Here is a 27984-nt window from a genome sequence, read left to right as displayed (position 1 = left end):
GGGGTTGGAACTGGGTGTTCTTTAAGGTCTCTTCCAACCCAAAGCGTTCTGTCATAAAAACAACGGTTGTCTTGAAAATATTGTAAAAGGATCTCATGACACTGGATAACCAGGCTATAAAGTGGCAGATTATACGTAGTCAGCGATGAATGCAAAGGGATTCACATGGAAAAAATTACCCTAAACCCATGCATGCACAGTGGCAGTCTTTAAATTACTTATTAGCATTTTACGAAAGAGATCTTAAAGTCATTGTGGATGGCTCTTTGAAAGCATGGGCTCAGAAGAGGAAAGGCTGGGAAAGGACAGAGGTGGCTGTACAGTGGAGGTGGATGGACCTGGGATGGGCTCTGTAAGTGGTGGTGATGGGGTGCTGTGTTTTATTCTGCCTCTCAGCGTTCTGTTCTGAAGTGGCACTGAGAGACAGTGGAGGAGGGCATTGATGAGGGCAAAGAACCCTGCTGAAGGCAAAGCGTGGAATCGTAAAATGGCTTGAGCTGGATGGGACCCTACAGGGCCAACTTCCCTGTAATGAACAGGGACCCCACAGCTCCATCAGTGCTCAGAGAGGGCTCTGTTCAGCCTGAGCTGGGGTGTCTGCAGGGATGGGGCATCAGCACCTCTCTGGATATGGAGGGATTCACGTTGCTCTGTTTTGCTCACTGCTGCAGCCATGGACCCTCCTGATCTCTCTGTGCGGGATCTGAGCCTTATGCAGGGCTGGTGCTGCTGCTTGGGTCTCACCCTTCTTGTTGGGGAACCTCCCAGGGATCTCAGAGTGTTTCTGTGTGGAACTCTCCTTGTTAATGAGCGTGGTGGAGCTTTGTGGGCTCTGTAAGAGGGTCTCCCAGCTGACCCAAACCTTGAGGCTTTGAGTATTGAGGTCTGGATGTGTTTTGCACCCCTTGTGCTGCTTGCCCAGCCTGGTGCACACCGTGCAGCCTTGCTTTTTTGGGCAGCCTAGGCAAGGCCAAAATCTGTCTGGCAAACACCTCTTAGCATTTTCGTCCACCCTGTTCCACGTGCCAGGGGGCTGGGGCCTGTTGCGGGGTGCAGGCCTGCTTTAGGTGAGCCGAGGCAGCAGAGAGGCCATGGCAGGACCTGCTGCAGGAGGAGCCAGGCTGCAGCAAAGCCTCCGCCATCCACAGGGCCGCGCTCCTGGGGTCAGCGCCTTCCCAATCCCTGTGGACCCCAACACCAAGGGCAGGGGGTAGCGAGGGCGGCCGGGCGTGTGAACGGCCCCGAGGTGGAGGGGATGGCATGAGCAGCGCGGGCTCTAAGGGCCAGACAAAGGGAACAATGGGCTCAGCAGCCCCGTTCCTGGGCTGCCTGTGGCTGGCTGCCGAGCCTGTGGGGTGGGAGAGGAGGGGGTGGCTGTGGGGTGGGCAGCGAAGGGCTTGGCTTTGGTGTGCTCCCATATGAGCTCTGAGGGTCTTCCCGGAGCTCTGATGGTGCTGGTGTGTGCAGTGAGACAGGAGAAGGGGAGAGCTGTCTGGACACGCTGTGAGTTTGAACAATTTCAGCAGAGGGATGCAGGAGGAAGGAGGCATCTCCATCCTCTGCGGCACTGATGCTTGGGGGTCATAGAAAATGTCTGTGGATGGGAAGCTTCGTGTGCACCATTGTATAGTCTTGAAGGTTCTTATCGTACAGTCATAGAATGGTTTGAGTTGGAGCCCCCCAGCAATGCTCCATCAGTGCTCAGTGCCCCTCCAGCTTTGTGTGCCCACAGATGGGGCACCACCACCTCTCTGGGCAACCTGTGCAGTGCCTCACCAACCTCACTGTAAAAAACTTTTCTTATATCCGATCTAAATCTCTAAATCTTGGAGGTCCTTTCCAACCTTATGATTTTATGATTCTATCATTCTCCCCTCTTTTAGTTGGAAACCACTTCCCTGTGTCCGGTCACAACAGAACCTGCTGAAGAGTCGATCCCCTTCTTTCTTACAGCCCTTTTAGATACTGACAGGCCACTCTCAGCTCCTCCCAGAGCCTTCTCCACTCCTGCCAGGATCATTTCTTCTTGGATCCACTGTTCTCTGCTTCCTTTAGGCATGGGACAGTGGCTGGTGCTCCTAGGAAGGAGATGGCAGCGTCCTTCGTTGGGTCCCTCTGCAGCCAATGACAAATTACTTGTGTTTGTGTCCAGCGTTTGATTTCTGTGGTGGGCTGTATGGGATGGGAGTGATGTGAATCCCCAGTCTGATTGAGGAGGACAGCGTGGTCCCAGATGGTTGCAACAGAGTGGTGACTGCAGAATGAGGCATAAAGAAAGAGCAGCTCAGGAGAGGTTTGTGCAGCGGTGTGAGCCTGCAGGCTGTGCACACCACATGCTTGGGTGTGAGATAGGCTGGAACACGTGAGGGGTCACATCTTGCTGTGTCGAGGTTATAGTCGCGTTTTATGATTTGCTTTGCTTGTAATCCTGTTTCCAGGCTCCACAACTGTAACTCGGAAACCTTTCCCGCGAGCCTCACTTAATAAATCTTTGCCTTGTTTTACTTTTTAAGCCTGCCCTGGTATCAGGGGACAAAGCAAGCAGGAGAAATGCGTGAACTGGGGGCAGCGTGGATGGAATAAAACAAGGTGTAGGAGGCTGCTGGGTACACTGCCTTCAGGGAGAGAGTGCTGGCCAGGCTGCAGAGAGTTAATTGTGGTATGCCAGCTTTGGGGAAAGCGTTTCCAGCAGCATGTCCCTCCTGCAGGATCCTGCACCCCACGAGCTGCATGCTCGCCTCTGCGGAGTGCAGGTGGCGGGTTTTGTGCCTGTTTGCAGCCTTTGTATGCACGCCCCAGCTTGCAAGCTGCATGCGTGCACACTGAGATAGCACCTGTGTTTTGAGTGCAGGCAGACACACAACTTGCTGAGCTCCAGGAGGAAATGCAAGATGGTGATTTGTGCCTTGTTGAGGGGGAGCAAAGAGTGGCTGGTGCTGCTTGAGGCACAGGGATGACTGGCATGGACTTCTCTCCTGGGGACAAAGCCTCACTCCTTGCAGTGTGCCAGGTAGCCCCAGTGTAACTGGGATCTTCTGGGCTTCTCCTGTCCTCAGCACATGTTAGCACTGCTGTAGAGGCTTGGAGAGGATAAACACAGAAGTGTGCTTGATGCCGTGTGGAAATCCCCTGACAGCAGACACATAGCAGAACAGCAGGAGCACTGGCATGGGTTGCAGGAGCAGGCGGTGCCAGCTGCTCCGGAGGGGAAGGGGTGCATGTACGACTGCTGCTGTACCTTTAGAGATGCTCCAAGTCTTGTGCCATGTCCTCGGACAGATGCAGAGCAGTCGGGAGCAGGGTAGGCACAGGGAAGGTGCTAATTAGGATGTTGGCAGTGTTAGTAGGGGTTGGTGTCTGGCTAGTGGGAGGTGTTGCACAGGCAGCGCAGGGGCTGCTCTGTGTCACTCTCAGCATAAATCTCTGAGCAGCTAGCAGGTCTGTGGGTGGGACAAAGCCTGGGGCAGCTGGCTGATGTGGCACAGGTGGCCAGGTCTGCTTTGAGCATCACCTCATGGTGGGGAGATGCCTGTTTCAGGTCACTGTGCTGCACTGATGTACGCTGTCTTCTATTCCTGGCTCTTCACCTTCCTTCCACCGGGGCTGTAGTAGAGATGGAGAGCGGAGAAATTGCCAACGATGCTTTTTTTTTTTTTTCCCCTGATGTCAAACTCTATGCCTTCAGATTGAATAGCTGCCATGAGATTTTGCTGTGACTGACACCTGTTCTGGCTGGAGAGCGACAGCTTTTGATAAACACAGATCCTCTGGAAGCACTGAGCTTGCTGGCAGCTGCTCCCGTTTGTCGTCTGGGTCTCTGCTTTGGGCTGGCTGATGTGGCCCAGTGGGTTTGGGGCTGCAGGAGGTTTGGGAGTGGCACAGTGGAGAAATAAGCAATGTCAAAGAGGGACCAGCAGAGCCTGTGCATCCCAGGTGGGGTCTCATGCCAGAGGAAGCAAAGCAGGTCACCCCCAAGCAGAAGTCTTGCCTTGTAATTTGCGTGGGCTAAATATGACCTGGGCTCCCTTTTGTGGGTGCTGAGCCCTTGGAAAGCTGACCTGGCGTTTTACCATGTATTTGGGAGGTCCTTGGTGTGTGGGCTATCCAGGGAGAAATTAAAAACGGGAGTTACTTGGCAGTTGGGGTGTCCTGCTGAGGTCAGCCCTGGGTGTGCCGTCCATTGGCCTTGAGTTGCTTGGCGGCCAGAGGTGCTGAGAAGGGCTGGCCCCTTCTGTGGGTCTCCTGGCAGCGATCATCGGGGCTTTGGAGGAGCACAGTCCCCTCCTTTGGGCTCTCAATGTCTGGGTGGTGCCTTGCCTCTTGGCTGCATCTGGGCTTGGGCGGGTGGAGCGTGGGCAGCCCCAGATGTTTGAGGGCTCTTCAGCTTTCCCCTCCTGTCTTTCCCCATCAGAGGGCATCCCTGCTTCCTCAGCCTTCCTCTGACAGCACCCAGCTCCTCCCCAGCTCCGCAGCCGACAGGTTGTCCCTTGTCATCTCTTACTGTCATCCAGTGGGCTGAACACACTGCATGGATTTCATGAGAGCTCCCATCTCCTTGCACAGGGTATGTCCGGGAGTCCAGGCTCAGTGCATTGCTGGAGGGATAAACCACACAGATGCTAATGGCATCAGGTGATAGCATTGGAAAGCACTCGTGAGCCTCCTCCCGTGAGCTGCAGGAATGTACTGCAGGCTTGTGCTGGACCAAAATTAAACTGCTGGCAAAGTCCCATCCCACATAAAGGGACCGGCAGCGTACTGAGGGTCATGTCCCTTTTCTGAGGATGGTCAGCGCAGGGGTTCTGAGGTTGTGAAGTCTTCCACTGGATTATGATTGTGCAGAAAAAAGGTTTAAAATCAGTGTGCTCCAGAGTTTGGTCTTTGAAAGGCCACCATAGAATCACAGAATCACAAGGTTGGCAAGGACATTCAAGATCATCTAGTCCAACCAGCCTCCCATCACCAATAGTACCACAAGCTACTAAACCTTATCTCGTAGCACCACGCATGGCCATAGGTGAACAGGAGCCTTGGGAGCCCACCTGGAGCAGGTGTGTGCTGGCCCTGAGGGGATGACCTTAGCTGGGTAGCATGAGGGCAACCAAACTGACAGATGAGTCAACAAAGCAAGAATAAAATAAAGTCTTTGTTCTGTAACAGTTGTATAACAATAAAACGAAACAGGCACTGTGTTGGAACTGCCTGAAGATGCTGGCTTGGTGCCCGCTGGTTCTTACATGTTCTGCTCTCTGAAATCCCACCCACCAGCCCACTGAAATGGTCCCTACTCATCTGGTGTTCTTAACCCTGCTCCCCAAGCCCCCGTGGAAGTGTGGAAGGCTGTGTATGTGATGGCAGACGGGTGTGAGCTCAGGGGTTCTTTTCCCCATTTTACTCAGAATGAAGCCGTCCATTTTGCTATCGGATTTGGTTGGTATCTTAGGATGGAGACTGTGTGCTGCTTCCAGGACTGCTGCTGGGAGAGAAGGATATGGAGCCCCGTGACACCCGAGTGCATATTTTTGCAGGAGCCATGGCATCTCCTGTATCCAGCTTCTGGTACCCAGAATGAGTCCGGGGGGGGATCATCCTTTGTGCCGTCCTGGACTGTGGCTTGAGATCAGCACAGTGACTGCCACGCTGCTTTTATTTTGGTCTCTTGAGACAGCAGAAGCTGTCGGAGGTGCGAGCAGTGATGCTTGCAGCAGGAGCAGCCGTGTCACCGATACGGCAGCAGGGCCCAGCGGTCTTTAATGCTTGGAATAGTTTTCTCACTTGCATTTGCAGGGCTCCGACAGGGATGAGACTTGCTGGTCTCCATGGTTTTATGTGCCATGGGACTGTGCCAACAGTTTAATCACAGCTGAACCCTCATAGAGCAGCATAAAAAATGTTGTAGTTGGGATTAGGTTACCCATCCTTCCTATAAAAGACTCTATAAACAGTCCATCAAGCCCAAGAATTCCTCTGTTGGCTGTGAGGTCCTTTGCTCTTAATGGGTCTGGCATTTGCTTTGACTAAGTCTTTTGGCGGGGGGGAGGAGGCAGCGTGTTAGAGGAGCCCCCAAAGAACGGCTTTTCTGCTTGCATTAGTGGGGGAACCCAACTGGGCTGATTTGGCAGAGGCGGTGTTGGATGTCAGTAGAGCTGGCTGGGGCTGCAGGGGGTAAGAGGCAGTGGTGACAAGCCCAGAAGGCACTGACAGCAGCAGCTGCTCCCTCCCCATTGCTAGGGGATTTTTCAGGATGGATTTGCCATTTGCTGGGGCACTGGGGAGTGCTGCCTACCCTTGGGGTGGGCAAGGGCCTGAGAATGTCCCTTTCCCATCTTCCAACAGACCTCCAACCTGTTGTTTTTTTTTTTCTCTGCTGAAGTTTAAGCAAGTTCCCCAAAACTTTTGAAAACCCTAAAACACAGGCTGGGCGCTGAGCAGTGTCTCTGTAGCACAGTAATTCCAATGTCACCCTTGCATATGATGCCTGCCATTAAGATGCCTGCCGTTAGGAGCCCCCATTCAGTAGCACTTGGTGGAATGCTTGTGGTGGAATGAACTGGTTGGATGTTAGGAATTCAGGTTGGATATTAGGAAGAATTTCATTTCAGAATGAGATCGGGCACTGGAACAGGCTGTCCTCCCTGGCAGTGGGGTCACTACCCCTTGGAGGTGTTTAAGGAGAGGGTGGATGTGATTCAGTGGGAAATATTGGCTGTAGGTGGATGGTTGGACTGAATGATCTCAGAGGTCTTTTCCAGTCTGAATGGTTTTTACAGTGGTCACACTCCTGCTCCTGGAGTGATGGAAGGGTGGCTATTTCTTCAGTAGTGTCCTTACAGCTGTTTCTCAGCTCTGTGTCCACTTTTCCATTTGATTGTGCAGGGGGAATTCCTGTCCTGCAGTGCTGGAGCTGGGCAGGAGGTGGGGGATGTAGGAGCTTTTCCTGGCTCCCTGTCCCTTTGTCACTTGGGCCACCTGGAGTTTTCCCTGGCTGGTTCTTACTTCTGCTGACCCCCAGCAGCAGTGCCTTTAGGAGTGTTTGTATGACAAGCACAGCTTTTTGGGCATTTCCCAACATGCTTTATATTATTTATATACTCCTGCCCCAGCTTGCCTTAGAGAATGATTTGATCAATTGGAATACTGGAACAAAAATGATAGTGGTAATGTAAGCTGCTGGGAAGACCCCCTCAGACAGAATTCTGCAGAGGGCAATTCAGTCCACCTGTCTAGGATTGCTATTTTAGATCTTCCTACTTGTCTTCCGAGGCTCTTCTCTCTCTGTCATTACTATCTGTAGAAAATTAACAACTCCATTAGAGCAGAAGCATTATTTTTCCATATGGCTCACATCAGGGGAGGTGAATCCCACATCCTTTACCTGAGGATGCTCTGCGAGTCTGGGACAGCAGTAGATATTTCAACATGAGTTTCCTTCATCCCTCTGCAGCTGTAAGGTGAAAATGAACCTGGGGCCAGATCCTGCCGAACCCTCTGAGGTTGGCGGAGCTTGAAACAGCTGTATGAAACCTGCCAGTTAATCAGCTCTTAATCCCTTCAGCGTGTTTTTGGTGACGGGAGGAGTGCTGCTCTGCATCCCTGTGCCCCTGTCACGCCTCCTGGTTCAGCTCTCTGAAAGCCTCTTGCTTCTACACGGCTACCCTTACCAATCAGACTTGTAATCTCAGTGAAGAATGAAATCAGATTTGTTTGACAAGATGCGTTTCCTGTAGAAGTATGTTGACTGGTGCTAATTATACTCCTGTTCTTTAATTCTTTATGATTTGAATTACAGCAGCGTTTTCATTATTTTCCCAGAAGTGATTTCAGCCTGAGCGAGACCTTGAATGCTCACAATTTCACTGCTTTGTAATCACAGTGCAGCTACTAAACTTGATGATAAAATCATAGAATCTCCAGGGTTGGAAAGGACCTCAGATCATCCAGTCCAACATCCATCTCCCACCAGTATTGCCCACTAAACCGGGTCCCTTAGTACCACATCTAAGTATTTCTTGAACACCTCCAGTGACTCAACAACCTCCCTGCACAGCCCGTTCCAGTGCCCAACCACTCTTTTGGAGAGGAAATTTTTCCTGATATCCAACCCGATCCTTCTTTTGCACTGAGATGCCCTTATTGTCTTTAAGGGCTCACCAGTTTTCCTTAACTCTTCTGTTCATCGTTTCATGGAATGGTTTAGGTTGGAGGGGACCTTAAAATCATCAAGTTCCAACTCCCTGCCACGGGCTGGGTTGCTGGCCACTGGATCTGTCTTTCATGGGATCCTACTTGCTAATTCTTGAAGCCTGTTGATTCTGTCCCTGTGAGGTAAGTCTGATTTTTTTTTTTTAGGGCTTTCTCCCAGTTCCCATCTCTGCACTAAGGGACATGGTTTGTGGGCATGGTGGGGTGGGCTGATGGTTGGACACAGTGATCTTAGTGGTCTTTACCAACCGTAATGACTCCATGATTCTACTGTTCTGTTATGAGCTCTGCTGCTTCGAGGTTGGTTGTCCCCTGCCTTATACTTTTCTGGGGCTCATGGCACTGCACTTCCTCACACTGCTTTTGCCAAGTGGCCAAGATCTTTTGGAAGTCTTCTGCCTTTCTGAGTGCTTCTGAACTTATCTCAGTTCCTTTTGGCAAAGGAGACACTGGAAGCACAGGACTGGAAATAACTGGGTAGATTTGCTCCACTGCCCACTTTCTCATGCCAGCACTGGAGGAGGTCCGTGGAGCTTTCTTGTGGTTTTCTTCCAATTAGAAGTTAATGACTAGTCCCAGAATCTGATTTTTCTACTTATTGTGGAGATGTCTTACAGGAATTTAATGTGGCCATGGTTCCTTGGGCTTGTTTATGAAAGCATCACATCTGGAATGTCCAGAAATGAAAATAAATGATTGCTGTTGGACTCTCATAGCCTTGTCTGTGTAGAAATGAGCTCAGTTGTGATCTTGATGCATTCATTCAGGTTGTGGCCAAAGGCTTATTTATTTTCTGGGTGCTTCCAAATGGTGTGTGCCATTTTTTGAAGAATTGCAGTCAAGCAATCCTTAGGTTGCTATGTATGAGCTGAGGAATCCTTCTATTAACAGGAGGCATCAGCCCTGTCGTCCTGAGAGGCTATGGAGATTGCATCCTACTTTCCTAATAAATACAGAGTCATGGACATTACTTACAAACTGTTACAAAGAACTGCAGCAAAAGAAGCTCTGATTGTATGCAGAGCGAAAAAGTAAATGTTTCTCTTGCTTCCTGGTTGACTCTTGGAATTTTTCTAAGATCTGGGAAATTATTGCAATTGGAGCATTGGAGAGAGGCATTTCAGCTTTGGCCTGTTCTCCCTTTGGCCAATGCAGACTGTGATCACCAGTGCTGGGCCAGTTACTTGCTTCCAGTCCAATGATTCAGCCCTCTTTTCACATCATTATGAGGTATGAAATTGTAGACCTCGGGGTCTTTAATGTACTTTGTGCATTAAAATTACGTAACGAGCCTGTCCTCACCGATGGCAGGGCATGGTACAGTGTAATGATGACAGATATTGACAGGTACCAGAGGCACCACTGTTTCAAAGCGGTGTGGGAAGCAGAAATCTGGTGGTGGGAGCCGAGTTGTTGATTCTGTGTCCATCACATGTATTTGTTGGTTTGTCACCAGGGAGAATCTCTGGTGGTTTGGGACTCTGAGAGTTCAGTTTACTTGATATATTGCAGCTGGTTAAGGAAAAAGAGTCACTTTAGCATCTACTGAAATCATGCTCCACTCCTGGATGTGTCCAGTGCCATGGATGGGGTCCTGGGTAGCCTGGTGGGCAACCAGCCCATGGCAGAGTGCTGGAACTCAATGATCTTTCAGATCCCTTCCAACTTAACCCACTCTGTGATTCTGTATCCATGAGCACGCTGTTAGGACAGGAGACACTGCCTTGTCCATGCCTTGCTGTCTTTGTACATCTGCTGAATTTTTGTTCCATAACACAATGAAGAGAAAGCAATGCATTTTCTTGCTGTCGTTGTTTTTTGTTTTTTTTTTTTCCCACCAACTAAGTTGTAATACTAAACAGATGGGCATTGTGGAGTAGGCAGAAGGGGTTGTGCTGTCAGTGGGATGGGGTTCCTACTTCCGTGGATGGTTAATGTGGAGATAGGTCTTAATGACATGGGAGAGCCTTTCCCAGATGGTATTTCCAACCAAGCTTTGTGCAGACAAAATTCAGAACCGTGTGTTGAAGCTCAGCTTGCCAAAAGAAAAGGACATCAGGGTGGCAAACTAGGATTTGGATGAGATAGTGGCTTGTGTTGTTGTGTAGGTGCCATTGTGCTGGAGAAGTGATTAGAAGCAGTGCTTGCTCAACTAGAAGGCCAAAGTTTTTCAGCTCCATCAGTAAAACAAAACATCTCTGTCTTTGATTAGAGAAGGAAATGGTTTCCATATCTGGTGTCCCTATCCCTGAGTCTGAGTAGTGATCAGTGGCTGTAGATTTGTCCAGTCAAATCCTAGAAACCTCTAGTGCTGGAGATCCCCCACCTCCCTGGTGTTCTACCTATCTGAGGAAGCAATATCACTAGTAATTATTTAATAACCAGCCTGAGCCTCTCAAGCACAGACTGCACAGGGAGGTGGTGCATTCCTGACCCTGGAGGTGTTCAAGAACTGTGGAGATGTGGCACTGAGGGTTTCTTGGGCACTATTGGTGGTAGGTGGATGGGTGGACTGCATGATCTTAGAGGTCTTTCCAACCTTTATTATTCTATGATTCGGAGTCACAATTTATGTTTTGAAGAGGTCTCTAATGGGTCAAGATGCTCATGCTGGAATCATCCGTTGTTCTTGTTTTATGGGATGAAGTAGTCACTGTTCTGACTTTCATGGGATCAATTGCCTTCTGTGCAGCAGGGCACTGATGAAAACTACGTATTCCTCTTATTTCCTTTCAACTTTACCTTTAGGAAATTGCATATTTCTAAGAACGGTCAGATTCAGGTTTTAAACCACGTCATTCTATTTTCTTCTCTTACTCTGCCCCAAACGTTGGCGGTATGTAAAAAACATTGACCAGTGGCAGCAATTCCATTTGGCCATGGATCCTCTCGGCCTCAGAGACCCTATCCTCGATGTCTGGGGATTGAATGAAGCCTCTAGCAGGAGGTGGGAGAGGAGCTAACCCGTGAGTTGATTTGAGTAAGGCACGGTACAGCGCTCCTGCTGTGCATGACATCCAGGATACCTTGAAGTAATGCGAGCAATGTAAGTGTGTCTTAGTTTCAGCAGGTGGACCTAGACCTGAAGAAATGCTCCCTCCATCCGCTCTCCCACCCATGCACTGATGATCCCTTCCCATCAGCTGCAGCAGGGCTTTTTAATAGCCGTTACTCTGTGAAATCGGAAGGATTGCCGGCTGTGAAATACAAATGATATGTACTAAATGCTGTGTAATGGATTCCACTTGAATCATTTTGTGACTGTGTGTTTCTAATAAAAGGCTTTGGGAGCGAGGCGGGCTCTGGCTGGCAGCGGGGCTGAGCAGCGGAGCGGCTGGGTGCCGTGGGCATTGGGGCCAGCTCCGAAATGCTGGGAACAAATGCCAAGGAATAAACACACGGCACTGCCCTTTGCTGAGGGCTCTTGGTGCTCTGTTTTGCCAGGGAAACGTACAGTTTGGGGAAAAGGAAAGCAGCAGGACTGGCTTTTCATTATCATGGGACATGAAACTATGTATGAGAACGTGCGTTGTCTCCTTTTGCCTAGGTTGGCAGGAATCATCATAGAATCACAGAATGGCTTTAGATCGGGAGGGACCTTGAAGCCTACCCAGCCCCAGTGCCATGCTGTGGGCTGGTTGCTGCTCCCTGGTTGCCCATGGCCCCAAATCCATGGCCTTGGAATGCGGCACCCACAGCTCTGGGCAGCAGTGCCCTCTGATTACAGAATTCTCCTCATAACATTCAACCTAAATTTCCCCTTTCAGTTTACAGCCATTCCCCCTTGTCCTCTCAATGGATAGGAGACGATGGGAAGAGATTGTGCAGAGTCCTTTAGTGTATAAGAAAGTATGTGAGTAGCACTTGGTGCTTTCAAGCTGAGGGATGGATGTGTCACCCTAAGAGGTTTTGCCAAGGTAAATGGGGTTCTCCATTTGTGTATAATTCAGCAGCAGGGAGGTTCCTATGGGGTTCCAGGAATGAGATCCCCAGCAGCAATTTGGCCAAATCCCACTGTGTGTCTGGGAGCAAACCTCGGCTTTGGGGCAGGGAATGCTAACTGGGAAGCCTTGGGCTTCTACAGTGCTTTCCCTTGATTTGAAAGAGCTGACCAGATCATAAAATCCCAGAATCAATGAGATCATCTGGTCCAAACATTGACCCATGCCTATGACCCCTAAGATGTTACTTATGAAAGCAGGGCAAATCAGTGTTTGATTTTTTGGGGGGAAGGGAGCCTAACCCTGGATGTGGGGTTTGCTTCTGGTGTCTGCATCCAAAGGAGAGTCAAAATGAAGACACCATGGCTCAGTGTATGGAAAACCTGCCTTCCATTCCAGCAGATGAAGGAGTGTCTTCTGCCTTGTCTCCTGGTACTGGCCTGGAGGAAAGGTTGTTAATAGTGAAAGTCTGCTTAATTTAGCAGGGCAGGACTCTGTGGCTTGGAAGCCGGACTAATTCAGGCTAGTAGAGGAGCATGTTTTTAATAACGTGTCTAATTAACTGTGCAGCAGCTCACCCAGGGATGCAGTCGATACGCTATTGCTGGTAATCTGTAGATCAAAGGTGACTGATTTCTCGTAAACCCGTTTTGACCCCCACGGCTCTTCCCTCTGGCTGATGCCGTCCTGTCTCCAGCATCCATGGGCACGTGCTGGGCTGCGGGGCTGGGCAGGCAGTCCCCTTTCTGCCTTTGAAATGTGCGAGCCTGCAGCAGCAAAAGCCCATTCCTTTTGTTAGAGAGCTCCTGGAAGAGCTGGATGGCTGTGCCGGGCGGCACAGGGCTCCAACATGGCACAAAACAGAGCCGGGGAGGGCTTTCCATCCTGGGAAACTTAAAAGCAATGTTGGATGCTTCCTTCTGAAAAGCTCATCTTTAAATAAACCCGGGGAAGCCCTTCGGCCCTCGCTGGGCAACATCAGACCAGATGTTCGCGCTTCACCCGACTGACCTCTGGATCGATGGAGCCGTGAGCCGCTCTTTGTTCGCCCGCCGCCGCGCTGGGACACCCGCTGCCATGTGGATGACAGCAGGCCCAGTCCAGACAGCCACCAGCCCTATTGCTCCTGGGGGGCTCCTCGGCTCCCAGAGGCTGATTTGGATGTCAGTTCCTGCTGGGGTGCAGCACCATCCATGTAGTGAGTGCTGACGGGCTCTGCGTGCTGGAACGTCACCAGGTGCTCTGCTGCATCCCAGGTGCTGCGTGTTTGGTGGTGGCTGAGCTGTTCGGTGCTCTCCTCTGTCATCTGTTCTTCTGTGATCCAAAATATTGCTGCTCCCGAGGCCTTTGCTGAGCCAGGAGCACCGGGCAGTTCCCTAAGCAAGGCTGGGATGTCTCAGCGTGGAGCAATTTTAGGACTTTCTCACATGAGTGACCCCGCTGGGCAAATCTGTGATATTTGAAGGGAAAAAAAAAATATCAGAGACAGAAGTCACTGAAGGTCAGATCTTGTTTTATACTTGGCCAGCAACTTTGTGGTTGGAAACAGATGGATGTCAGCAGCTACCACCGCCAAGTGGCACAGCATGGCTGTGACCTGCAGGAGTCCCATCCCATTCCTTGTCATCCCATGCCATGCCATGCCATTCTATCCCATTCCATGCCATGCTATGTCATCCCGTCCCATCCCATCCCATTTCATGCCATGCCATCCCATCCCATGTCATGCCATGCCATGCTGAACCATCCCATCCGTGTGTCCAGAAGTGCTGCACAGGCATTGCTGCTCCCCCATAAGCCCTTTATGGATACTTTCCCAGTCTCCCCATTCCAGGGATTTGTTCCTTGTGGCTCCCCCAGCTTTTGCTGGGGCTGTGAGAGGGGGTGGGATCTGCATGGGGTCCTTCCTGGGGACGTTGCAGTGTGGAGACAAGTGGGGGCCACTGCTTGAGCTTGGGCAGCTTTAAAGGACAGTTTTACCAAGTTCTTCAAATCCATGTACTGTGAATCGGAATTGCAACAAGAGTTAATTATTTCCTCCAAGAGGAGTAAACAAAGGGTCAGCCAACAGATTTTTATTTGTCTATAAATCTCCAGCAGTGTGAGCAGATAGAGGGCCATGCTGGGGGGTGGCAGCAGCCCGAGGGCCTCTGCTCTGCAGGCAGGATGCAGCAGGAGGTGATGGAAGAACATGATGTCCTTCTCTGGTGGGAAAGCTGCTTTCTGGAATCAAAGTGTTTTTCACTCAAAGAGCCTTTTTTCACCTCAGCCTGGAGCAGACAGCACCCAGTAGTGGGTCGCAAGGGAGATATCAGGGAGGGTTTCCAGCAGGATGGGTAGATTCCAGCACCGTATTATGGTGCCCAGGTGGCAGCCTGTCCTTACAGCTCTGCTGGGCTTGGGGATGGCAGGAGGCTGGTGGTCACCTGGGCTCAAAGTACTACAAAGGGGGAGAAAACCCATCCACGTGAGCCCTCCACCCTCCTGGTGTCTCCAGCAGCACCAAGGAATGACTGACGGTCAAGTCCTCTTCTTTTTTGTGCCCCCAGGGGTTTGGTGCATCCCTGCATAGGAGATCTTCTCCCACTGCACCTGTGCGATTCAAGGATCATCTGGATTGCAACAACAAGGAGAGGATGCACTTGCTGCTCCCTCACGTGTTTTCCTCCTGCAGGCATTGATTTATGAGTGCGCTTCATGCTGAATAGGGAATTCAGGGGATGCTGCATTCCCTGCACAAGGCTCTTCCCTCAAATTTCCCATCTCGAGGCTGCCAGGTAACGCTCTGCACACTAAATTTTGGGAGCGTGTTGTTTTTCCAACACTCAGACAGCAAGCACTGAGCGCTGCGTAGCTGTAGGTACTTGATGCTCGGAGGATGCAGTGTCACTCAGTGGCCAGCTGTTTCTGTATGTGGATCCCACAGTGTCCCCATCACGTGCCCTATCAGGAACACTCAAGGGGTGCGTGCACGCTGCTTCCTTGCGGGGTTTACATTGGACATGCATCAGGACTCTGTGCCTTCCTCACACTTGAGCATCCCCCTGAGCTCACTCTGATTTTGTTTGCTCTCCACGTGTTTGAAAGTTCCGCTTTCTCTCCTTTACGTTTGCTGGCGTTTTCATGGCTACATTAACTTCCTTTAGTCTGCATTTTATAACTGCTAATTTACTGCTGCCAACTTCCCCCTATTTTTAATTTATACAATATGTTTATTTTTACTGCGTTATTTTCTTTTATTCGAAGCCAAGGCAATTTTTAACGAAGGGTGCCTTCTTTTGTGATGGCAGATTTATGAGATTTTTGGCAAAGCCTTTGTAAGCCAGCTCTAATTACTCCTCATTGTTTTTGTTTACATTTTTTCCCTAATCAATTTTTGCTAATAATCCCTTTCAACTTTCGGAAATTCCCCCCTTTGCACCTCCGAGTGTGTTTCTTATTGGTGGGTGCAAAAATCTGTTCCCCCATATGTGTGATCAGATTATGTCTGTCTGTACCTAAGCAACTGCTCATCTCCGGTTCATTGATCTGCTCATCTTCAGCTGTCAAAATGAGGTTTGCGCCGTGATTGCCCACATTGATTGTGGTATTTCTGTGTTGGAAACGAGTCTCCTTAAGTGTCAGTGTCTCCAGGAATATCTCCCAGCAGCAGCACGCGCTCTCCACCGTCCCCAAGGGAGGTTCCCTGCCTGATGCTTCTCTGTAGGCTGTTCGCTTCTTCTTCAGGCTGATTTGCAGGCTTGCAGAAACATCTCCAGGATGCTTTCCCTGCTCTTGTGCTGGTCTGCAGCCCCTGGATTCTCAGTGCAGCCCTTTCAGGGTATGGCAGCTTCACAGGCAATCCCACAGCTGATCCATGCCTGCTTTTGGGCTGCTCCATTCCTCCCTGTTCTCAGGGATGTCTCGCTCTGTCAGGTGGTGTCCCTGGGCTGACCCAGCACACAGAGCTCCCGTGGGCTGTCCTGTGTGTGGAGCTTGGCTTCCCACTTGGGAAACACACTTGGGAGTGGGGAGCAAAGACAGAGCTCTTGCAGGGACCTGTGCATGGGAAGATAATCCTCCCCACCCCATCCTCTTGGCTGTCTCTATGCTACGGAGAATAAAACCATAGAACCATGAAGGATGGACTAAGATCATCCAGTCCAGCCCACCCCACCGTGCCCACCGACCACATCCCTCAGTGCCACATCTCCGTGTTCCTTCAGCACCTCCAAGCTGGGGATTCCCCCACCTCCTGTGCCAATGCAGCACCACTCTTGGAGAAGTTTCTCCTAATATCTCCAACCGGGAGGAAGGCTAACCAGATGCTGCACAGCGAGCAGTGCTGATGGATGGAGCTCATTGCTTGGGCACCAGCACCGGCCTCACACCGTCCTCTGGCCTCTGGGTTCATCCCGCTGACAGGGGCAGTTGAATGAGTGTGTAGTGAAAGAGGAAGCCCCTCTCTGCGGTGAGGTATTGAAGATGGAGTTTTCCCAAGGGAGGAAACATTTGCAGCTCACTAAAAATACCCATTGCTAACAGCTGCCGTCTCCGACGTCGCTTTATCTGCGGCGCTGGGGCCTGCGGAGATGCGGGGTTCACATTTCTGGCGTGGCTGCGTGCTATCCCCCGAGGACACCAAGGCAGGGAGATGCTGCCTTAAACGAGTCAGCCTGGGAGCACTGCACCGACTCCCTGCCAGGGATTTCGGGAATTCCTGCGTCAGTCCCGTGGGCTGGGAGCCCAATTCGGAGCCCCCCGTTGCCAGGGCTGCCTGGGGGGCACGGTGCACCCCTCCACAGCTCAGCACAGACGAGCCTACAGCTGGCTCCTCTGAAGCTGTTCCCACTTGGGGCTGCCAACCAGGAGCAAATTTACAGCCTGTCAGTAAAAACAGTGAAAAGAGGGAAGACTTGGCTGGCAGGTGAGCGTGTGGAGCCAAACACACAGCCGAGAGCATCCACCCAGAGTGAGGCTGCTCCGGCACACGTCAGGTGCTGTTTGGTGCTCTGTGTTTGCTGGAAGACTCTCCATCCCTGCTTGTCATGCTGCTTGTCTCAGGGCCAGCAAGGTGAAGTGTGTGTGTTGGGAGCATTGCAGAGCATCGCTCCTAGCTCCGAGTTGCTACTGCCAGAACAGACATTTTCTCCTTTCCTGGCTTGCTTTGTGTCCTCTGAAACAGCCCCTCTGTGCACAGTGTATCCCTGTCACCTGCCTGCAGCCACTCTGAGCTCTGAGGCTCTTTGCCTGGTTGCAGTGGCTGGCTGGAGCTGTGGGTGCTCAGATCCCACCAGCACAGCTCCTCCAGGCTCTGCTTTGGGCATCCCCCTGCAGCAGGCAGCTGCCAGCATTGCTTTGCAAGGCTTGGTCATGGAAGGGGCTCACCAGGTTAGTGTGCTGATGTGCTGTAACACAGCAGAGTCTACTCTTGCTCTTCAGTTCTCCTTTTCTGGGCCCTGGTTTGCTTCCATGCTCCCTTCGCCCCCGTTGTGCCTGTTCTCTGTGTGGCCCTGCCTTAACGAGCCAGGCACAGGGCTGTGCAGCACAGCTGCACGTCAGTGCATGGTGGTGGGGCTTTTGCTGGAGCTTTGGCTGTATTTGGAGATAATATCTTTCCCCCGTAAATGTTATTACCCTGTATATGTTCGGGTGGGGGGAGGAGGGGTCACCATCTGTGTTTTCCAATAAAAGCAAATTAAAATTGAAGCCCATTAAGGACAGCTCGATTGGGATGCTGAGCAGGGCTCCGCAGCCTGCTGGGAATGAGTTGCTTCCAGCCTGTGCCACCATGCGGGGTGACAAAACCTCATTTAGTGCCAGTGGTGCTGGGAGGTGTGATGGGGCTCATTGCACACACCTGAATTCGGGCGGGGGTGGCTGGGGATGCTGCCCCACGGGGAAGAGGAGCCAGTGCTGGTCAAATTCAATGCTCCCCGGGCTCACGCTGCTCCTCTTGGTCCCATCAGTGCTCGTTGCATCAGATGATGACAGAGCTTAGTAGACAAAAAGGTTGGATGTCATGCAACAGCCCAGCATGTGCTGCTTAACTGATGCTTCTACTCAGTCTCTGAGCTTTTTTGGTACATCTCTCATCTCCCGAGGTCACCCTGCTGCTGTTCTCAAGGCACAAATACTTGAATGGAAGAGAGGATCATGTGGGGCCTGGGGTGTTGTGTGGGAACTGAGCTCTAGGTGCCTGGGTGGTGCAGCACCTGCAGCTTGTGCCAGCCAGCCTTGGGGCATGGAGCAGGTTATGGTGTTGTAAAGCTGCTCTCTGCCACAGGTGCTGCAGCCAGGAGCCAGCCAGAGCATCCACTGCTGCACAACAGTGGGAGAAAGCAGGGCCGGTGGCCAAGGGCCAGGCTGTGTGATGGCTGTGCCACGCCATGAGCAGTACCAGGGCAGTGGGTGATGGAGGTGCCAGCTTCTCAGGGGGCAGAACATCTGCACAAAGAGTTAGCAGGCATGGGGCCTCCATCCCCAGAGCTCTGCAGCTCCTGGTGAGGAAGGAAATGCCAGGGGGACGCAGCTGCACCCTGCCCTTCTGGCCTGATGCCTACCTGTGTCCTGCCCTTGCTGGGCTTGTCCTGTTGGGATGGAACAAGAGGACGTGGGCAGGGATGAGTCTTTGCTTACCGCCCTGCAACGTGTCCTGCAGACAGTGGGGTTGGTGCAACTGCAGAGCCCGACTCATCAGCGCTGACAGTAGCAATGGCTGTTAAACGTCTGCCTCTGTGCCTTCTCTGTGTGGCTACTGCATTCCCGGGAGCAGCAGGAGGGCCTCTGCTCGCTGGCATTTAGCATCTGCATTGTCTCTGCTTGCAGCCTGCCCTCGGCTGAACTCAGACCACCTACAAACGCCGGCTCCTCCTAGGGAAGATGCTACCAGCGAGGGCTGCAGTCCCTGGTGCTGCTGGAGCAGCTTTTTGGGGGCTCCGATGTGGTTATCAGGTTTCTGCTGACTGCTGGGCCAAATGGTGGCAGGAAAGCAGGAGCACTGTGTGGGTAATGATGGCTCTGGGCAGCCTGGCAGCCAGACTGAGCGTGATTATCCCCCACAGCCAGCCTAACCTGCATCTTCAACAGGGCTCTGAGCCTGAAATATCCCAAAATCTGAGTTCCTTGTGGAGCCCCAGCCTCTCTCAGTCTTCCCAGGTGCTGGGGACAGGCTGTATTCCTCCTGTAAAGTGAATGAGCTGGGCAGCCCTGTCTGGCAGCGTTACTTTGTATGGATGGGTTAATTGGAAAGCAAGATGTGCTTGGATGACCTGCAATAATTGGGCTTGTCCCCTCTTTTAGGGGGGTTTCCTACTGGCTTTAAGCTTTCTGGCAATGGAGCAGCCAGCACCATGCATGGCAGTGCCTGCGATCCCTTTGGATGGTGGTGGCTGGAGAGGCCATGAGAATACCCACACAGCATCAGTCAGTCCTGGGTTTTGTCCCCTGGGGATGAATTCAGTTATGCAGACTCACAGAGGGTGTGAGGGAGCAGGGAGTGGGGAGAGAGACCTGTGTGGGAGTGGGGAAAGCACAGTTCAGCCCAAGGCGACCCCCGTTATACTGCAGAAAAATGCAGGGGTGGTGCAGAACTGTGCTGTTGCAGGCAGGGTGCCCTGCAGGTGTCTCCTCATGGGATGCCTGCCCTGCCTGAACATCAGAAGATGGGTGTGAGCATCCCAGTGCACACAGCTGAGCCCATTCTTTCCTGCTGCTGCGTCTGGGGCTGGCTTCTGCTCCACAGGGGCTCCAAAAAGTGGCAACACCTTTCCCTTGCTAGAACTGTGCCATATCTCCAGGGTTCCCCTTCTTGCCTGTTAGCCCTAGGAGGCTGAATGTGCTCTGAGTGATGGAGATGCTGGGCATTGCCTCTGTTTATGGATCCTTCTATCTATCTGGACTTGATTTCTCAGGGAAAGGCACTAAAAAACAGAATACCTGCCTGCTCCTGTGTTCTCACACACTGGGACCGCCAGCACAACTCGCTCCTGCAGCACAGCCTGGCTGCCCTTGGGGTTTCCTTTGGGGCTTCAGGCCCAAGGCAGGATGCGGGCAGTCCCCATCCCGGCTCAGTCATTGCTTCGTCTCGCTCCCTATCAATCACTCTCCCTCTTGGAGTTTAAGTGGATCCCTGAGTGAAGTATCCAAAATATCCTGTAGCCGCCGGCTCACAATGCAGCGTGCTGTTACTGCGCCAGCGGGTCGGCCGGGGGGGATTGGGTTTCAGTTTGTTCCGCTGGCCATCGGCCAGGCAAAGCAAAACTCGGTGCTGCAGGGAAAGGCCACTGGGTTTGCTCAGCCCCTCTTAGCTCTTGCTGGCAAAAATATTATAATAAGGCTCCAGTAAAGCACAGGAGGCAGAGAGGGGCCTTTCAACTTCTGGAAGGATAAATAGATCTGCAGCAAGGGCTCTTTGGGGCGGGGGGACAGACGGGTTTCTCATTAACCGCCCCTCCTGTGTAGGGATGCGGTGGCCGCGCGTGAGGCCGGGCTGGAATGGCTGTTCCAGGAGCACGTGTGCCTGCATGGAGCAGCTCAGCGTTCTGCCGAGCTGTAGCACAGAGCCTCATCCAGCCCCACTTCAGTGTCACTCCAGCGTGGCTTCATCTGATGGGGTGCATTACTGTGGGAGATGGTGATGAGGCAGTCTGACCTGCGTGTGCCTCGATTTGGGATTTTGCTCCATCAGTGATACTCGGGCAACTTGTTCCCTTTGTATGTCCAACACTGCCCAACGAATCATAGAATGGCCTGGGTTGAAAAGGACCACAATGATGATGTCATTTCAACCCCCCTGCTATATTCAGGGTCACCAGACCAGGTTGCCCAGAGCCACATCCAGCCTGGCCGTGAAAATGGCTAATAGGATCCCAGGCCAACCTTGAAGTTCGCGCCCTGTGTTCTTAGGAGCTGGCAGCTTTCCTGCTCTGAGGGAGGGACTGATGTGAGAAGTGCGAGGGGAAAGGAAGAAGTTGTGGGTGGAAAAATGAGGGTGGAGGCTTCAGCTATCTGCGGGGCTATTTATTTGTCCAGCTGTTTCTTTATCTGCAACGAGTTTGGAGCCTGCAGATGCAAAGGATTTACCAGGACTTCTGAGAAACTCAGGTCCAGATGGTCTAAATTGGTCGAAATTGGCAAAACTCCATGGACGTTGTTTTTCCGGACACAGAGAAGTGTGTCTGCAGTGTGCACAGATCCTCTGTTAATCCCTTCCAGCCTCTCTGCCACTATCCCTTGCTCCTGCCACTCTCCAGTCTCTTCTCTCTGGTCACAGCCAGCACTTTGTCCTCTGCTCACAAGTCTCAGGTGGGAAAAGTCATAGAATAACAGAATGGCCTGGGTTGAAAAGGACCCCAGTGATCATCCAGTTCCAGCCCCCTGCTGTGCGCAGGTCACCAACCAGCAGCCCAGGCTGCCCAGAGCCACATCCAGCCTGGCCTTGGATGCCTGCAGGGATGGGGCATCCACAGCCTCCTTGGGCAACCTGTTCCAGTGCCTCACCACCCTCTGGGTGAAAAACTTCTTCCTAATATCCAACCTAAATCTCTCTTGTCTCAGTTTAAGACCATTCCCCCTTGTCCTATCACCATCCACCCTCATAAATACTCCTGTTTATACGCTCCCTTCAAGTACTGGAAGGCCACAATGAGGTCTCCCTGGAGCCTTCCCTTCTCCAAGCCAGTGCAATTGAGACCCCCACGCTCACTTCACTTATGGCTGAGCAGCAGGAAAGGCATCCAGAAGTGCAGGAGCCTCTCTCCCAGGTCAGTGCCACTGCACACCATCAGCCCACTGGTGTCTGAGTGTAACCATGAGCATCCCAGAGGCTGCGGCGTGGTGACAGTGATGCATCTCTGCATGCAAAGTGCTCGAGCTGGATCCCAGAGCGTGGCAGAGGCTGCAGACCCTGAGATGCTCTCATAGCAGCAGTGCCTCCCCTGGCCGTGCCGGCAGCGGCCCCAGCACTGGCAGAGAGCTGCTTATTGAAAGCATCTTCAAAGTGAAAAGGACAGGCACTTATCTCCTAACCATCCCGTGGGGAGCAGTGTGGTTTCTGGTGGGAGGCAGGCCAGAGTTGCGTCTGCTAGTTTCGAGCAGCTGTAGATTTATTTAGAGTGCTGTGGGTAGCATGTGAATCCGCGGATAAACACACGGGAGGGAATAACACAAACAAAGATATTGAGAAAACGCTGCTCCGGCAGGAGCTTTTCACTGAGCTGCGACTGCAGGCAGCCACCAGAGGTGGGCTGGGGGCCAGGCATCCACCCCTGCCATCCCTGGGGGCTTAGCAGTGCATCGTCACCGTCACCAAAGGGTTGATGCTCTGTGCAGGGTGCCAGGGGTCCCACGTCTGCTGCCAAACCTGGAGGATGGCACCGTGAAGGAGTCAGCTGTGACGGCGAGCAGAGCTGCCAGATTTGCTGTTTGAAGCAGGGAGTTTCTCTCCTCCGTGGTTTGCAGAGTGATGGGTTTTGGGGGCTTGTCACAGCTCGTGTTGGCGATTCACCCCATGTACAGCTGATGTCTTGGGACCCAGAGCTCCTGCCTTCAGCTGCCTCTTGCCGTGGAGGTCTGAACTGATCAGAGTGTGGGGAGTGAGGCAGAGGGAAGACTCTGCAGATGAGAAATACAGTGGTTCATTGGACATCTCACCTGGTTTTATTTGCTGAAGTGCGTGCTCCCTTTGTATGGCAATAAGCAACTTCCCAACGATGAGACGTGGAGAGTGTGAGATGTTTTTGTCCGGGTACACACACAAGGTAGCTCTGTGGCATACCATTATTTTTGGGGTTGCCCCATCCCTGCAGGTGTCCAAAGCCAGGTTGGATGGGGCCCTGGGCAGCCTGACCTGGTGGGGAGCAGCCAGCCTACAACAGGGGTTGGGGCTGGGTGGGCTTTAGGGTCCCTTCCATCCCAAACCACTGTGTGATTCTGTTATTATTTAGGCAGTAAGGCATTGTAGTGTGCTTTGAGGTCAAGCATCAATGAAGGAGCAAATGCACCCCCACCCTTGAAATCCAACCTGGCTTCACATGCGCATTCGCAGACAGTGCTGCTAATGAGGTTTGCTCTGATTCGTGGAGATCAGTTATTCGCGATTTTATGGAATTCAGGCAACTACTGCCAAATGCTAACATGTCAACTGATCTCCACATGCTTTCTGGACTTTGGCCAGGATAGCAATTTGCTAGAAAAGATGTGCAAAAAGTCACACAAAGGGATGTTGCAGCTGTGTGCTGTGGGGATGCAGTCTTGGGGTCCATCCTACATAAAGAAAGATGAACAGGAGCCCCTGTTCAGGGGACCTGGTTTAGGATGAAAGGCTCTCAGTTACTCTGGTTACCTTGGGAAGGCTGGGAGATGATTCATTTGCCACCCTTGAGCAGCACAAGAGGAAAAGGAGGTTTTGGATAACAGAGTCTGAAAGTAAAAGGAAATCTAATAACTGGCAGCTGAGCAGCATAAATTCAGTTTTAAAGTAAGAGAAGATATATTTTTTTATGAGAAGATAATTGACCTTTAGAAAAATCTGCTTGAAACCTGCAGTTTTCTGCTCCTTGTTTTCGTGTCAAAATGGGATGTCCTTGAGCCAGCTCAGGTAGATGTGTTGCTCCAAGGGGATAGAAGCATAGAATCATTAAGGTTGGAGAAGATGTTTAAGACCATCCAGTGCAACCCAACCCATCCCACTATGCCCACACGTCCCTCAGTGCCCCATCTCCACATCGAACGCCTCCAGGGATGCTGACCCCACTCTTGACTCTTTCCAAGAAGAAATTGTTCCCAGATACCCAACATGATTCTCCCGTACAAGATCTTAAGGCCACGTGCAACTCTTCAGCAGAGGATAAAGGGGCAATGGTGAGGGCTATGGGCAAAGTGTGCTTCAGCACTGAGCTGGGCACATGCCCGTTGCACCATGTTTTCCTGGAACAAAATGCAAAATGCTTCAAAAAATTGTTTTTATTTGGGGAATTAAGCTATTTTAGAGTGCATCTTCTTCTGCATGATAGTCAGTGTCATCAATAGTTAAGAAAATCAACATCTTTAGCACTGTTTTTTTTTAAGTAGTGCAGCTCCTAGCTAGCACTGGGTGAAGAATGCTGTTCTCCTTCTAGATCAAAGTGCCACTAGTGTTTTAATGAAAAATCTAGATACTTTGATAAAATAAACACTGTTATTAAGCTGTGTAAACAAACGCTCAGTTTAAAAAGAAATTTCATAAATCTGAATGACAACATTTTTGGACGAGCTGTTTTCCAGAACTTTTCGTAGTGGGAAAAAATTTGAAAAGAACTATTTTTGCTTTTTACTTTTGGAATAAAACCAAATTTTGAAATGCTGGTTTCCTGTGAACTGGAAACCGCTGGCTCTAAGCAGGAGTGAGTAACAACCCACAGTCTGAAAATGATTTACTGCCAGAAGTAGGTGCAAGGAGCATATCTATGCTGAGGCACTTTTTGGCTTACTAATGGGAAAAGGGAGTTTACGTGGATTGAATAAAAGTCATTTTGCCATCTCTGCATCTAGTCTTATCTCTTTAAGCGATGGATCTGCGCAGTGCTGATTTTTTTTTCCTTCGTTTTTGTTCAAAGCAGTGAAAGTAGAAAATGTGGAGATGTTTTTTGGGAATTTGTGGCAGGGTGCTTGGGTTTTTAGTGGTCAGGAGCAGGACACAGTTATAGCCAGGAGCTCTCTGTCTCTGCTCTGGCCATGGGAAGTGGTACTGTGTTGGGTCTGTAGGCTGGTGGTTGGAGATGTTGACTATGCTGGGGATGTTCTTTGGGTCTGTAGGCTGGTGGTTGGAGATGTTGACTATGTTGGGGCTGTTCTTTGGGTCTGTAGGCTGGTGGTTGGAGATGTTGACTATGTTGGGGCTGTTCTTTGGGTCTGTAGGCTGGTGGTTGGAGATGTTGACTATGTTGGGGTTGTTCTTTGGGTCTGTAGGCTGGTGGTTGGAGATCTGACTATGCTGGGTCTGTTCTTTGGGTCTGTAGGCTGGTGGTTGGAGATCTTGACTATGTTGGGGTTGTTCTTTGGGTCTGTAGGCTGGTGGTTGGAGATCTTGACTATGTTGGGTCTGTTCTTTGGGTCTGTAGGCTGCTGGTTGGAGATCTTGACTATGTTGGGTCTGTTCTTTGGGTCTGTAGGCTGGTGGTGGGAGATCTTGATTATACTGGGTCTGTTTGCTGGATCTGTTTGGTGATTGGAGGTCTTGACTGCACTGGGGCTCTCTGTTGGGTCTGTAGGCTGGTGGTTGGAGATCTTGACTATATCAGGGCTGTCTGTGGTTCTGCTGGCTGATGATCGGAAATCTTGACTGTATCAGGGTTGTCTTTTGGGCCTGTAGGCTGATGTCTGGAGGCCTTGACTATATCCGGGCTGTCTGTTGGGTCTGTAGGCTGGTGACTGGAGGTCTTGATTATTTCAGGGCTGTCTGTAGGCTGATGATTGGAAATCTTGACTATATCGGGGCTGTCTGTTGAGCCTGTAGGCTGATGGCTGGAGGCCTTGACTGTATTGTAGCTGTCTATTGGATCTGTAGGCTGGTGATTGGAGATCTTGACTGTATCAGGGCTGTCTGTTGGATCTGTAGGCTGATGACTGGACATCTTGACTATATCAGTGCCCTCCTGGTGAGCAAGCTGAAGGTGGGTGTACACCTTGTACATATGGTGTTTTTTCTTGAGAGCTGCAGAGCCATAAAAGGGGACTCTTTCCTTGCTTGTTCTGTAGTAATTGGGAAGGCAGGGAAATTGAAGCTGCAAGATGGATTTCACGTTTGTGTCTTGCTTGTGCATGCAGTGTGACCTTCCTAAGCCATCCTCTGCCACTGTTCACTGCTGATTAGTGATAGCAGCATCTGACCTATTTCTGCCCAAATTGCTTGGAAAATTGGCTTTAATGTTGGTTTAATTTTTAGGTATGGCAAGTCCTTGAAGTGCTTTTCCTTCCTATCCACTGCTGCATGGCCGAGGATACTGCCTACCATGCAGAAGGCAGAGAAAAAGTGTCCCACTTTTGCAAATGTAACTGGAAGGTGATGGACTGACTCCTTGTTTCCCCTTCCTCCTGCAGAGACACTGATGGACTCCACAACAGCCACGGCAGAGCTGGGCTGGATGGTGCATCCTCCCTCAGGGGTGAGTTATCCTCTTGCTTTATGGGAGCTGGGTGCCCGTTCTGGGGTCTCTGACTGCAAGCAAACATAGGTGGGGAAGTGCTGCTGAAGTGCTGTGGCTGAATGAAAAGATGTGGTGGGAATAGTATTAAAATGGTGTTTCTGCATCCATGGAAAAGGTGCAGCCATCCCTGTGTCTCACCAGGTTTGCTTGGGACATCAGAGTGCTTCAGAGCATCCCTCCCCTCTCTGCCTGCAGTGGCCAAGAGCAGCTTAGGGCCACAGTGTCCACACCCCCAGACGGCTCCCTGTGTTCCACCAGCTATTGCTGGGGTGGAGGTAGGGCTGGCAGGATACCCTCGCAGTGCCCTGAGCCAAGCCATGCCTGCAGGTCTGGCATCACACTCGCCCTCATGTTACATGGCCAAAGACAGCCTGGCCCAAGCCCAGAGACTCTGCTTTTCCCCTTTCCCCTTTTCTTTTCCCCTTTCCGCATTTTCTTTTTCTTTTTTTTTTTTTTTTCCTTTTCCCCTTTCCCATTTCTCTTTTCCTCTTTCCCTTTTCTCCTTTCCCTTTTTCCCTTTTCCACTTTTTCCATTTCCCCTTTCTCTCTCCCCTTTCCTTTCTTCCCCTTTTCCCTTTTCCTCTTCCCCTTTCCCTTTCCTCCTTTCCCTTTCCCTTCTCCCTTCCCCTCTTCCCTCCCCCCTTTCCCATTTTCTCTTATCCTCCCCCTTTCCTTTCCTCCTTTTCCCCTTTCCCTCTTCCCCTTTCCCATTTCTCCTTCTCCCATCCTCTTTTCCCCTTTCCCTTTTCCCCTATCCCCTTTTCCTCTTTCCCTTTTCACCTTTTCCATTTTCCTTTTCCCCTTTCTTTTCCCCATTCCCTTTTCTCCTTTCCCATTTCCCCATGCCCCTTTTCTCTTTCCCTTTCCCATTTCTCCCTTCCTTACTTCGTTATCCTCTTCCTCATTTCCTCTTTCCCTTCCCCCTTTCTCTTCCCCATTTCCCCTTTCCCCTTTCCATTTTCCTCCTTTCCTCTCCTCCTTTCCCTTTCTGCCTTTCCCTTTTCCATTTCCTGTTTCCCTTCTTTCTTCCTCTTCTTTTTTTCTCTTCCTCTTCTTCTTTCCTTTCCTTTCCCTTTCCTTTCCCTTTCCTTCCCTTTCCCTTCCCTTCCCTTCCCTTCCCTTCCCTTCCCTTCCCTTCCCTTCCCTTCCCTTCCCTTCCCTTCCCTTCCCTTCCCTTCCCTTCCCTTCCCTTCCCTTCCCTTCCCTTCCCTTCCCTTCCCTTCCCTTCCCTTCCCTTCCCTTCCCTTCCCTTCCCTTCCCTTCCCTTCCCTTCCCTTCCCTTCCCTTCCCTTCCCTTCCCTTCCCTCCTTCCCTTCCCTTCCCTCCTTCCTTCCTTCCTTCCTTCCTTCCTTCCTTCCTTCCTCCCTCCTTCCTTCCCTCTTTCCTTCCCTCCTTCCATTCCTCCCTCCCTCCCTTCCTCCCTCCCTTCCTTCCTTCCTTCCTTCCTTCCTTCCTTCCCTCCTTCCTTCCCTCCTTCCTTCTTTCCTTCCTTCCTTCCTTCCTTCCTTCCTTCCTTCCTTCCTTCCTTCCTTCCTCCATCCCTCCCTCCCTCCCTCCCTTCCTTCCTTCCTTCCTTCCTTCCTTCCTTCCTTCCTTCCTTCCTTCCTTCCTTCCTTCCTTCCTTCCTTCCTTCCTTCCTTCCTTTCCCTTTTTTCCCTGCACCCAACCCCACCAAG

General features: G+C 51.3%; 1 protein-coding gene across 4 annotated transcripts in view; it reads left to right on the top strand.

Moving 5' to 3' along the window:
• Window positions 1-27984, top strand: part of EPHB2 (EPH receptor B2) — a 107866-nt gene that overhangs the window by 5786 nt on the left and 74096 nt on the right. For all 4 annotated transcript variants that reach the window (XM_085242637.1, XM_085242636.1, XM_085242639.1 and 1 more), the window contains exon 2: window positions 26202-26266. In XM_085242637.1, coding sequence (XP_085098763.1) covers window positions 26202-26266 — 65 coding nt within the window. The remainder of the gene's footprint in view (window positions 1-26201; window positions 26267-27984) is intronic.

Source organism: Meleagris gallopavo, chromosome 23, assembly GCF_905368555.1.
Source record: "Meleagris gallopavo chromosome 23, MGAL_WU_HG_1.1, whole genome shotgun sequence".
NCBI lineage: Eukaryota > Metazoa > Chordata > Aves > Galliformes > Phasianidae > Meleagris > Meleagris gallopavo.
This window is presented reverse-complemented; position numbering and strand designations above follow the sequence as displayed.